General features: G+C 48.8%; 1 protein-coding gene across 6 annotated transcripts in view; it reads left to right on the top strand.

Moving 5' to 3' along the window:
* LOC149352552 (uncharacterized) overlaps positions 1 to 13,332 on the top strand; it is an 84,634-nt gene that overhangs the window by 64,195 nt on the left and 7,107 nt on the right. For 3 of the 6 annotated variants that reach the window (XR_016290810.1, XR_016290809.1, XM_089581743.1), the window contains exons 7-16: positions 768 to 959; positions 2,439 to 2,719; positions 3,786 to 3,924; positions 5,562 to 5,775; positions 6,141 to 6,195; positions 6,599 to 6,718; positions 6,822 to 6,851; positions 6,967 to 7,077; positions 9,345 to 9,422; positions 9,558 to 9,641. Coding sequence is in view for 3 of the 6 variants with exons in the window: in XM_089581743.1 (XP_089437869.1) it covers positions 768 to 959; positions 2,439 to 2,719; positions 3,786 to 3,924; positions 5,562 to 5,775; positions 6,141 to 6,195; positions 6,599 to 6,718; positions 6,822 to 6,851; positions 6,967 to 7,077; positions 9,345 to 9,422; positions 9,558 to 9,641 (1,304 nt within the window). In the remaining 3 variants the exon portion in view is untranslated. Of the gene's footprint in view, positions 1 to 767; positions 960 to 2,438; positions 2,720 to 3,785; positions 3,925 to 5,561; positions 5,776 to 6,140; positions 6,196 to 6,598; positions 6,719 to 6,821; positions 6,852 to 6,966; positions 7,078 to 9,344; positions 9,423 to 9,557; positions 9,642 to 12,365; positions 12,547 to 13,332 lie in introns of all 6 variants that reach the window. The other 3 variants (XM_089581742.1, XM_089581741.1, XR_016290811.1) reach the window with 2 other exon arrangements.

The raw sequence follows: 13,332 nt of genomic DNA, 5'->3' as shown, positions 1-13,332 counted from the left end.
GAATGGCAACTTCAAGGGGCAGCAACATCAGTATTCAGAGGATTCTTCTAAGGCAGAATGTATATAGGTTCAGTCATTTTCGGCTCCGCACGACAATGTGGTGCGTTTTTCGCGGGCTCAAACTTGCCAGTCGTTATGTTTTTGAATACGGGACCTGCATGTAAGAACTTTATTGCAACTATACTTGCGGAAATCTGCCAGCATTAATTTCCAGTGCATGGTTGCGCTTTTTCAGTGTTCACTTCTTCATTCAGTAACGTATATATCACTCGCACGTGAACGTAACCCCTTTTTTCAATCAAAAGCTTTTTTCCTGTTCGCTAATGAGTCGATCAATTTACTCGCTCGTGAGGTCTAATAGGGAGGTCTTTTCCCGTGCCACTGCTATTTCGACGGTTGCATGCTGGACAGCCTGACAGGAACAAAATGTGATTTCGATGCACTCGAGAGTAAATATCGCCCATTTCGCCGGCGCGTCAGTGCGAATATTCTTTACCCCCGCATTTCGTTGCGGAAGCTCTCAATCAGCAATAAAATCTGCCAGACTGCATTTTTATTCTTAATCTGGCCGTGAATTGCACACTTTAGGGAGCAAAATTAAAAGTTGCCAGAACGCAGTGTTAATATGGCGGGATTCGGAGGCGAGACACGGTCTATGCGATCGTTCGGCTGCTCTCACGCATAATCGTTTACCGCTCGGCAAGATAAAGGACACGGCGCTTGTCTCCTGACGAGGAGAAAACAGCTGCCGTTCATTATGTGTGCAGCGGCTGCGCGTGAGCCTGGGCCCGGAGATGGTGCGGATGACCGAGGCCATGAGTAGAAAGACCAGGACGACCCTCGATGGCGCCGCACTGGGCCCGGCCCAGAGCGACTGGCCCGCGCCTAGCGGCCCGCTGCTTGTCAAGGAGTACAAGATCCACCAGGAACCGGAGCCGTCCGTCGAAGCCAAGGAGGAGGTATGCGAGCCCCTCGGCGCACGGCACGCTCGGAAAGTGAGAAGATGCACGATGGGCGGAAGGAATAGCCATCGCGTGCGGAGCACAAGCAGCCCTTCCCTTGCTCGTCTTTGTGCGGCTGCCGCCGAAGCAAGCTTTCCTGCCATACGCGAGCGTTCACCATGTTGGCGTGGCCTGTGCCGAAGCAGAGAATAATTTCAGGGTTGGCGTCTTTTAGCGTACAGCTGCTGCGCGCCTGATTCGTCTAGACACCATTCGTCATTGCAGTTTTTAAATACCATAATTTATCGTTTTATGCGCGGGTCAGAAAACAAAGGCATTACTTTTCAATATGCCGCGCTCACACTTCGTTATCTGCATAATTCAAAGGCATGCGCTAGCAGGTCGTGAATTCGAATGTGTAACCAGCATTAATGGTTTTTGGGACGCTGCTGTGCGTTAATGCTGAAGCAAAAGTTTATTTATAATTAACAAATATATCTGTTCCACTGCCCAGTAGGGCTACTTGTCGCAGTGCCGGCAGGCAGAAATCCGCAGCCGAACGAGAGCCGATTCAAGTGATTCAATCAAAAAGGAACCAAAGCAACGACACAAGCCCGCGGAGCCTCGTGCTTTCGGCTCGGAGAAATGGCGAAAGAGAATGTATACACCAACGCCATCCGAGAGGGCGGTAGTTCTTCTGGTCACATGAATGCGCGGATACTCACTGCTTCGGTGCTGCTGAAAAGTGGAAAAAAAAAAACACGCAAACATTACTTTCGAGTGTGCGAAAAAAAAAAAGCTTCTTTTTTTTGCACCTTTGCTGTAAAACGGTGATTTCATATTTAGGGCCTTGACGAAGTTCTCTTTCACAGACATAACAAGAGCCGCTTTGTGGTTGGCTAGCGCTCAAGCTCTGGGCAGTCGTGACAACCAACGAAAAGGGTGGCAATCATTTGCGAATCTAAATAGCGCGAAAAAAAAAAGTTTCTTGGATCTTGGCCCGAGGTAGACAAGGAGGAGCGTGAAGCTTATGCGGACCGCGGTGGCTCAGTGGCTGCGTTCGGCTGCTAATGATCAAGATCGCGGGTTCGATCCCGGCTGCGCCGGCCGTATTTCGACTGAGGCGAAATACAAAAACGCCCATGTGTTGTGCAGCGGAAGTTTATTCGGAACCCTCCACTATGACGTCCCTCCCAGCCGACGTGTTGCTTCGGGACGTTAAACTCCACAATTTACATTTTTTTTTTCATGAAGCTTACAGCGCGGCACATAAGTACAAACGACGCGACACGGCGTCTGCTTCATCTCTATGTGTGTCTAGTTCCGCGCTTTGTGCTTCATGAAGCCACCGAGCCAACTAGGCCGCCAAGTACAGTTCCGACGAAATCTGAGGGTCACTTTGGGTCGAGACTTGCATGGGGAGTTTTCGTCTCTCGGGACGTGAGTGGAAGGCACCTGCCGCACGGCGTCCCCTGACAGGCTCCGCGCACGGTGCAGGTGCAGCCGCAGACCAGCAAGCGGGCTCCGCGTAAGACGTCCTTCGAGCCTTTCGGCGCGGTGACCAAGTGGGCGCCACATCTGCCCGTGCGCCGGATACGCTCCTTCTCGGAGCAGGGCACCGCCAACCAGGCCAAGCGCTCGTCCATCCTCAAGGGCACCAAGACGCCTGAGTCGCCGGCGCCTCCGAACGACAGCGCCCAGTCAGGACCCAGCCCGGACCCGTCGCTGCTGGACGACGCCGCACCGCCCGAGTCGATCGACGTGATTGTCACCACAAGGCAAGCTTCATCCACAGGTCGCTCACTTACCACTAGTTAAGTTGGGTTTCAATGACGTCATAGTGGTCACGACGCTGGAAACCAAGAGCACGGCAAAAAATTGCGGCATCGCCACAATTATAGGTTCGAGACTATCTGCCACGCGCTCCCTTGTTCTCTTTCATAAAGCTTTACGCTGCACACATAGGTGTCATCGCTTATCTCTAGATACTAATGAGTACACTTTATGAGTTCCTGCCAATTTTTTCTCATTGTTTTTTTTCGTTCTATGTCATGCTGTAACTCCGAAACTGCTGTCGCATGCGTTGTTCCTACCTAGACGTGCGCAACAATGCCCGACAGGTGACAGGAGCCGTGTGAACGATTATGCACTGAAACCTAAAGTGGAACTTGAAACACCATCTGTCCAAAGGACGGCTGGGCGCACGAGCAAGACAGACGGTTTAAAGTTTCGGAATACTTGCCACCAGAGGCCTCGGGGCGGAGCTGCGTAGCGCCCCAGGGGCCCCAAGGCACTGGACACAGGGGGACTTTCATCCTCGCTCGCTCTGTGGAGCATCGTGTCAGCCCCATGCGTCGAAACGATGACTCTGCGCGTGGCTGCAAACTTTGGACAATGACACTGCGACGAACGTTCGGTACAAACAGTTTAAAGAAACGGGTATTAAAATAGAAATTATAGAGCAACAATAGACGACCTTGAAAAATTCTGTAAAAAGCTCTAATTCCTCGAATAAAACGCTCTATTAATGTGGGCTGACTGAGCGCTTGGGTCGTCACCTTGACGTGTGCACACGCAAGTGGCATACTCTGTCGCACAATTTGCTGGCACTAAAATGGAGGACTGCTCATGCAAGGGAATCAGGGGCTAAGTTCTGAGTAACCTAACAAAGGTGACGGTCGATCGTTCTGATCGATCATGCACCGTTCTAATGCATGAACATCTAGAATTGGGTTCTTGTTATTTTGGCATCACTTGCAGTGTCTGCTTCAGGGTCAGCGAATTAACAGAGCACGAGCGCTATGCAAAAGTTGCCTTAGGTGGGCGGTATTTTCTCCCGCGCAGCCCGTTCTCCCGGCGCCAGTCCATCTTGAAGCCAACCGGCGGCTCCGTTCAAGCGAGTTCGCGGCGCTCGCCCACGTCCCCCGAAGCGTCACCATCGCCACGCATGCGCACTGCCAGCCGTAGGTCTTCCATTTTCAAGGCGAGTGTGTTAGAAGTGTTAAATAACGTCCACGTTCAGCGTCGTGTGTGGAACGAGAGTCAATATGAAGCCCGTTCTTTTGGAAAGCAAGTGGATTGTTACGATGCATGTGGCTTCCCAGATAAGACAATGAAATCTGTCTCTAGCGTTTAATTGATGAGGTTCCATGTCATCACTGTTGCTGAAACTTGGCGTTGCGATATCACTGCGCAAAGTAACCCTCTTCACCTCCTAATTATCAAGTTATATACTTAATTGTAAATGACATTTTTTCAGTGCTTTTACAGTCTTGGGCTCGAATCTGACCTGATCTTTTCGTATAAAAAAAAAGAAAAATGTCCCTTAAATAGTGTTATGTACTACCTGATCCCTTACCATTGACATGTACTCAGATAATGGCAATGGCTCGCACACAGCAAGCAATGATTTCAAATATGAAGAACAGGCGTTTGCCAATTTGAATATATTAGCATTTGCATCATTAAACCTTCATTCGACAATTCAATTGTGGCCTGAGGTGGCGCTAAGCTTGTATCACGGGAAATTCTGCGTGACGGCTCTTTAGATCAACCGGATATGTTCCATGCTGCACGTGTAATTTCTCTTTATCTTTCAAGCAAGCGTTGCAGAATCTGAGCCAGATGTCTCAAGCGCTTTTGATTCACTTCTGTGCTTTGGGGTTCTGCTATCTCGCGAAGCTTATCCGTATAGAATGAGCATTCCCAGTTGAAAGAACACAGCGTCGAAAAATAAAGGCCACCATATTTACGAGAATTGTTCAGAGCGCTCTTAACCGAAACGTACCAAAACTTTCTGTTAAGCAAAGCGGAGTCACGTAACTGGGTTTAGCAATGCAGCACAAGACTGCTGATAGGGTTCGACACGAATCTCTTGCATGATGTCAATGCATTGTTACTTGTCTCTGCACTTTCCACAAAGCATGTTCATCCTAATGCGCCCAGATTAGAAAAGGTGTAAAATTAAAGCAGCTGCAGGTTCAAACGGGAAAAGAAAGGAGATCCCGACTTTATAAAGTCCGCTTTTTTTTTAACTTATCGAAGTTCCACGTGAGCAACACCATTCGTAGATTAGGTTGTTAGCACAGGATGTCGCTATAGTTGTTGAGAAAAGCGGGCCCATTTGCTTTGAAGTTGTGTGGGATGGTCAGGGCGAGGCGAACTGTTTAGATTCGGTACACAATCCATCCCCGTATGCACTGAGCGGCAGAGGTGAAATATTAGCTTTGCAGCAGGATACCTCTTCTCCGAATCTTCCTTTTCTGCGCGCCGTTTTTATCTCCTTGCGCATTCCTGCTATGATGCTCGGTTCCGGGATGGAATCCCGACCGCGGCGGTCACATTTTAATGGAGGCAAAGTGCAAACACGTCCGCATGCTGAACAATGTCCGGTGCACGGTAAATCCAGAGCCCAGGCGGTCGAAATGAATTCAGAGTCCTCCACTAGAGCGTCGCCCATAGTCAATGTGCAGCTTCCTAGTCCTGCTCACGAACGAACAAGTAATGCAGCCCATGAGACGAACTCTCAAACAATGCTCCGCCCTCCATATACACAGTGTACACGTTAGTGCACGATTTCCACTTTTGTTAGCTAGCCTGAACATTGGAAGATGCCTGCAGGACGTGGCCGCGATCCGGATGGGCTCCAAGTTCGACTCTAAGCGGGCCTCAGTGTTGAGCTTCGAGATAGACGGCAACAAGCGCTCCAGCGACGGAGGCATCTTCGCCAGAAAGAGTGGTCCTCTGAAGATAGTCGAGGACTACAGTACGCGCCTGTTCATCGGCCCGCCCAGGCCCGCCTACCGCATACCACGGTTCATCGCAGGCCAACAATGTAAGCGTAGCGCTCGCTGCCGCCATTCAAAAGCAGCCTGCTCGCGGCGTGTGTGGGTGTCAGAGGCACGTATACGTAGTGACGCACATCGGAGACGGTCATTTTATTTCGAAAGCAGTGCTACTGTAACCCCCTCCCCTTGGGAGTCTGATGTCTAGCCTTCAGCCCGAGCAAGGAGCCTTTAGAAGCACCACACACTGGCCACCTTTCATCCCCTGTAGAAGAATTCTGTCGCGCGTGTGAAGGCTCGACTTAGAGTAAAAGCATCAAAATAATCATAGAGGGCAAATTCGACTGCTTTCGCTGAACTGTCGCATCAGATGTCCGATTGTCCGGTAAAATTTTTTTCTCTCTTTTTCTCCCAGCGGCATCCTTCGAATCTCAGCCGAACACCAGCACCGACTCTCGTAGAGTCCAGACGTGAGCATCCGTTTTGCAAATATAGGTGGTACACTAAACTTCCGTGAGCCACGATCTTCGTCACACTACGTGCATTGACGGCAAATGGGGTTCACGCTGGGCAAGATGTGTGCATTTGATCCATTACTCCAGTGCTTCTACCGCGTTGCTGTCGATAACCCCATGCGGAAGATAGTGAAAATGTGAGAAAGAGGGTCTCTGATCCTCCTGTACTATGCAAGCTCATGTTCACTAGCTTCGACTGTCAACTTTGCAGCCATGATGAAGCGTGCAATGCTACTGCGGCAGTGGAACACCTGCTGTTCTGATTTTTCGAATTCTGATTTGGTGAAAGTTCATGACTTCTACATCGTCGCCTTTGCCTGAGTTTTCTCTTGTGTGCGGTCATGTGCCCGCTTTTCAGAATGTGCGTGAGTCTACGGACCGCTTTTCTTCTGGGTGCTACGCTGACGGCCGTGTTTGGGAACTTGGCCAGCTTCTGGAACGTTGCCGCACGAGCAGCCATCCTTCGCAACTTGAGCAAGTACGCGACGACGCCCGTTGTTCAGGGCATTCTCGCGGCTCGTTGCCTCTGTTTAAGGAATGTGGCGGCTGGTGCGAGAACAGGCTTTTTTCTTCCGTTGCAGGGGCACGAGAGATTCCCCGGAGGCTGCCAGGTCAGAGAAAAGTGGCACGAATCTATGATAGTTGAACGAGAGCGATGGCGAGCTTTCGTACGGCCGTGGCTAGGTTTTGCAGACCGCGTGCAACCAGTGTCCTGCGCGTGTGCAGTACCGAGGAGCCCATCACAGCGTGGAACTGGTTCACCGTAACGCTGCCTGTGGCCCTAACCGGCTGCCTCGTCTGCGCCGCCCTCATCTACGTCGTCTACCTGGTTCCTTTGTAAGTCCTTTCGTAAGCAGAACACATTCGATGTTGATCGCAGTGCGTGCAATAGTGCCCGACATTATGCCGCGCACACGGAGGCCGATACTTTCGCCAGACGGATACGGTTTGTTTTGATTGCGTCAAATCGCCTGCAGTCGCGGGTGTTTCAGCTGAAAAATGCGCTTCGCGCGCAGGTGCTTTCGGGGTACCGACGCAGCACATGGCATGCGTTAAAATCGTGGTGGGCGACTCATTCGCGAGTATGCGGTTTAAGCTAACGCGAAACTTGTTCAGGCAACAAGGAAGCTGACAGCGCAGTGAACTTTGTACACCTACTGTGGCACACCCGGGACAGGGCAGCCTGCAATGGTGCTTTCCGTGCTGAAAACAGCGCCGTAAAATACAGCCAAGTGAACGGAGGAAGCAGCTTTGAGCAGAACATGCAGAACGTGAATATACACTGTTGACCATATAGGCCCCAGGGTTTCGCTGCACAGTAATGCACCAGCTCATAGAGACTGTAGCTCACACATTCGTGTTCACAGGCAGGCGATGGGATGTGCATCGCGGGCTGTCACCTCACGTGTTATTATTAACTCTTTGAAGTACTACGTTCAATGTTGCCGAATGCACTCTGTGTTGCATGTGTCGCCGTTTAAACACGATAGACCTTAAATCTGCGGCCTAAAAACTTCAACTCGTCCAGTCATCATGTGTTTGAGATAAGTAACGCTTTACTGACGGCATATATAATCTGCTTGAGATAGCCTTACGAAACGCGCTATGCTGGACACACAGTTTCATATACGAACCACTTTTCAGTGAGCTCTCTCCGCGATGCCTTCAAAATATGCTTAATCGCGTACGAAGTTTTCTTGTGATCGAACTCATGGTAGTGCACAGCTTTTAACACCTCCAACACTACGTTCTAGAGCCCCCAAATTAGAAAAAGACACGTTCAGGTTTTCATATTTTTGTAAGAAACACGCCCAGATTGCTAGATTTCACACACAAAAAAATTCCACTATTCCTGAAGATGAAGTGTGCAATTCCAAAGGGTCCTCATATCTCCACATCGTGATTCGACACTGCTTTCAGAGTCTCAATTGTACTTCTTTTGATTCATTTGTGTAAAAAGAGATCATTATTAAACAATTCGGCTTATTTTGGGCAATTTAAAGCGGTGTTGCACGCAAAAGAAGCGAAAGGAAACACACACTGCGGAGCCAAACATGCCATGAGATGGTTGTACGCAGCCTCTCGCAGTGGGCTACAGCCATTCGCGGCGCGCCGACAACTCCGATTCTCGCATACTTCAAGGTGGTCTTCAGTATGTTGAAGTCTGGTGGTCAATTCGCTTGAAAGCTAACAAAACGTCTTTACTATTTTTTCATCGCGGGCAACGCTATCAGTCCTCAAAATATGTCGTATGCGACTCTGAAATAACCTATGCTAATTTATATTAATACCTCTGCGTCACCTTTTTTAATAATTTTAATTTGTCTGCACATATAATGACCATAATTACTAGCGAAGCCAATCGCACTCTTGATTGCCTCCGTCGAAACTTACGACCGGCCTCCTCCTCAATAAAAGCGTTAACGTATCTTGCATTTGTTCGGCTTAGATTAAAATACGCATGCTCAGTTTGGTACTCTAATCAACCTAACTTTCCAATAGGTTCTAATCGGTTCAGAATCGCGCAGCCAGATATATATATATATATATATATATATATATATTCAGACTTCCCGTTACTCCAGCGTCACCGCTCTTAAATCCCAGGTTCACTTACTAATCTCGAGTCGAGACTTCGCATCTTTAGGGTGTACCTTTTTCCCAATCTTTATCATGCACCACTTGATATTTCAGCCATTTTGCCAGCTCACCACCTAAGAGCCATCTACCATACCCCAGCAGCACAGACTATTGCTCATCTCTGCTCATTCTTAGTGAAAACTGCTCGGGACTGGAAAACAGACTGCCCCTCGACGCTGTGCCCCACTCCGATGCATTTCAGTTCAAGGCTGGCACCAAATCTCATTCCATTCTCATGAGATCCTCAGCCCATCCCTTATGTAATACACCTTTCCTGCGTCATTTGAGGTGTTAATAGCAAAAAAAATTTAATATCCCTGCAGTAGACGAAACGGACTCAAAACAAGTTGTGTACACGTACATGTAAACCGCGACCGAAGGCGATACGCCAAAGCATTTAAAGCGCATCATTGGAAGCATCGTAAACGCCACAAATTTATTACTGTTCTTTTCATTGTTCCCAGCGAAGAGTTGGAAGACTCCATTCAAGAAGACATCAAGAAATGTGCCAAAGCAAGGCTCCGAGAACTCAGCAATCGACGGTAAGAGCCCCTGTTTGCGAGTCACTTGCGCACCGTCAAAGTATGACTACAGAATGAGCCCTAAGTGTACTTGATTCCGCGACTTTCCTCACACACTCTCCGCATGCATTTGTACTGTTTGTTTTCCTTCGCTAGCGTTCAAGAGACAATTATGACCTACTGGCTTCTGGGCTTCCCCTTCTACTTCGCGTCCAACATCTCCAGAAGCACCGAGGCCGCGTGAGTGCTGCCTGCAACTATTGTTGAGATGGAGACTGGTTCTTCGGTCAATAGAGCAGACGAAAACCGATTGACTTACGACGGGCTCGTATGCCACCGTTTCATGTAGCCGCGTTCCTGCAAGCGAAGTATTATTGATGTCATGGCTGACTCGTCGCTACGTCCACAATAGTACATCTGCAGCAAAAAAGTATATGAAACGAAAAAAAAAATTATTTCACGGCCACTTTAGCACACGTCCTGGAATAAGTATATGCAGCCTAACTCTGAGCTTGCGAATTACGCAGCGTTACACTGAGTATCAAGCATTGCACCCTGACTACAAAGAAATTACATTTTTTTTTTCCGAAGTCGCGTTCCATCAACTTGAGTCACTGCGTAGCCCGTGCGCCTATGTTCTGCTGAAGGTTGAAAGTGCCAGTTGTTTAATTCAAGTTTAATTTTAGGTGTTTAATCCCAGTTTAAGGTAGTATTGTGAACGTTGTGGGCTTCGTATCGTAGCGGACTGGCACTGCTTTCGTTCTGTGCGATTGCTTTCCAACTTAGAAAGTACACTTTATGCCAAAATGTTGAGAGCCTAGGGGAGTTTGCCTATTGGCCACATTTCTTTAAGTTTAGAGGAACTCTGGTATTCCCTGCACACTCTGAGACTTAGGACTTTCACATGTGTTGCAAGAGTGCTACCACATGACAGAATCAAACTGCTGGGCTCTAAACTGCAAAGGCTTTACATATTCAAAATATTAGCCCACATTAGCATTTTCTGCTAGTACTGTAAGAACGCAAGTAGTTTCAGTTACGACTACTGCAATACTTCCTGAGAACCTGAAGTGAATTTTGAACACGTCTGTACGTTACACAATGTAGAATATGCTGTAAGACGTTGTAAGGCCATTGTGCCATGCTCCAGAGCTCTCATTTGTTTATAAAACGCGTATACTGACATAATTTGGGACAACGCCATGGGCGCTCGCTTGTGGGTATACTCGCCTGGGGTAGATAGAGTGCATATCCTTTCGATCATGTTGGCTTGACCAAAGACAAATACCGTTAGTTTATCGCCCGAAGCGGATGATACAAAGCTAGCACGACCAGGTCGAGCCTAACAGGCAGCTTTTGTCACGGCAAGAACCACCCAGGACATCTGATCAAGATTTTTAAAATAATGCCAGACATGACGTCACCAGAATTTTGAGAGCGCAGGAAATACAGGCGGTTCTAATGAAAACGCGTTTTCGTGAAAAAAAGAACATGTCTAAAAGCACGCCTTCAACGCAGTGAACGTTGTCTAGAGGCTCTGAACCCTGCATGTTCTGAAGACAGACGGTTTGTGAAGATTTCTTTAGTGCTTCTTTTGAGTTTAACTTACATATTGGTGCATGAGAAAACTGCCTCCTTGCGCCATACTACAAAGAAACTGAAGCGCTAATAACGATGAGGAACGTGCAGAAATATTTAGTCTTAATTGTTTAACCTAGCGTTTTCTAAAAATTTATTTGCCTATAATTCCGAAATCATTCCCTCGGCCAAAGACAGTACGTGCATTTCACAGTGTCATGCGGAGTCATGTCAGTGTTCACCAGCGCCACTCACGTCCAAAGTGGCGGACGTAGTATGTCCTGCGTTACCGCGGGTGTCACGTAAAACTTGATCGAACGGTGAGGGTGGAAGCTGTGCGAGAACACTCTCATGCTACCTCTGGCATCAGCACTGCCAGAAGCGGGAAGGGAAACAGAGAGGCTCGTTATGACCTACATGAAGGAAGGCAATTAACAGCCACCGAAACCAAAGAGTATAGGGGAATGTTTTTTTTTCAATTCCTGGTGTTCATCAATGGGAGATTAATAATGTAACTATTTTATCGCTTAAAGATAATTGATTAGAAAGCAGAAGAAAAAGCAACCACACGTCACCGGTAGGATCCGAACCCCCGAACCCGAACTTGACAAGGACCTTTTTTTATGCGAAGCATACTACTTTAGCTACCACTTCAGCCCTTCACCGTGGTTATGCGCCTCCAAATCACGTGATACATGACGTCACACAACGTGACACGATGACGTCACGACAGTAGAGAAACGGGGGCCCACCTCGCGCCGTCGCTGTGGTTGTGCGCCTCCAAATCACGTGATACATGACGTCACACCACGTGACACGATGACGTCACGACAGTGGAGAAACGGGGGCCCACCTCGCGCCGTCGCTGTGGTTGTGCGCCTCCAAATCACGTGATACATGACGTCACACCACGTGACACGATGACGTCACGGCAGTTGAGAAACGGGGGCCCACCTCGCGCCGTCGCTGTGGTTGTGCGCCTCCAAATTACGCGACACGATGATGCTTCGCATTCTCCAGGCTTAACCAAGTTAAGCCTCAGCCATTTTTTCTCTCTTGGTGTTACCTTGACACACAATGTCTCATGTCTGTTATGCATTACCAGCACCGCTGATTTAAGATTTCGCAAGCTAACAACTACCAACACGGCGTGGTTTCAAGATTCGCCGCATGACGTCATAAAAATTGCCTGAACGTGAACCACGCACATTCTGAATCCCTCTCTGCAGCTGACAGAAAGCACGACTAAGCTGCCAGGTGTCGCATTATAGCATTGACATCCGTTGCCCTTTTCTGCCGGTCTAGAGAACAGCGTCTCCAAGGTCGCTTTGGCAAATCCTGCAAAAGACTGGGGTCAGCGGACGCCCTCCGGCGCGCATCCCGCAGGTACTACATGGAGGCTCCGTTGCTGAGCATCTCGGCCATCGTGATGACCATGTTGCCGGCAGCCGGCACGCGGCCGCTGGGGCCCCGCAGGCTGGCCTCGTGGGAACTCATCCGGAGCCGCATGCCCTGGGCCGTGGTCGTCACCTACGGCACAGTGTCGTCGCTCACGAAACTCGCCGAAGTCAGTCGCTCGTTTTCACAAGTAGTGCACCGCGTGTTGTGCCTCATATGTGTTCCTGTGCGGAGACGGAGCTGAAACTTTGTGAGGGCATGAAACGCCCTCTCACAAAGTCGGCGTTATATGTATTGCCGCCGCGAGCGCTCTTGGCAGTGCGAGAGAGCAAAGCGCTCGCAAGCAGCTGCTGCGCTCTTGGGGGACGACGTTTAGGCGCTTCAAACGCGCGCGCTTTGCATCTGCGCACTTCGCGAGCGGGTCACATCGAAGCACAAGTTTCGCGTCAAGTACCGCATGTGCCTTTGTCGCACAAATACAATACTCGAGCTTTCGAAGCGAGAGCGATCACGGCATACTGACGGCGCTCATGAATAGGCTAATCACGGTTATAATTACGGATTTCTATGGCGTAAGTGCCATTGTGACCCGAGAGCGCCTGCAGTGCACAAAATAATGAATAATCGCTTTCAATCCTTTACATACTTTCACTTTCATCATTGACCTCAAAACATGGCACACCTGTGACGGTCCATTCGGGAGTTTTCACTTTTTCAGGAAATTGTAGGTCTAAAATCTGGCGAAAAGATACCCTTGCGGCTTTTCAGGGAAGTTTTAGAATCGAGATTTTTTTCATTTTTCTTTTCAAATTCCTGGTAAAAAGTGCCTAATTAATTACGCCTAATTAAATGATATAATTAAGGGAATTTTGGATCATTCCACGGAACATCACTGTAGCACGTGCAGTGCTTAATCATGTCCTGTACTATCGGGGACAAAAGTGGTATACTCCAG

Source organism: Amblyomma mixtum, chromosome 3, assembly GCF_055824585.1.
Source record: "Amblyomma mixtum isolate Tamu chromosome 3, ASM5582458v1, whole genome shotgun sequence".
Taxonomy (NCBI): Eukaryota; Metazoa; Arthropoda; class Arachnida; order Ixodida; family Ixodidae; genus Amblyomma; species Amblyomma mixtum.
This window is presented reverse-complemented; position numbering and strand designations above follow the sequence as displayed.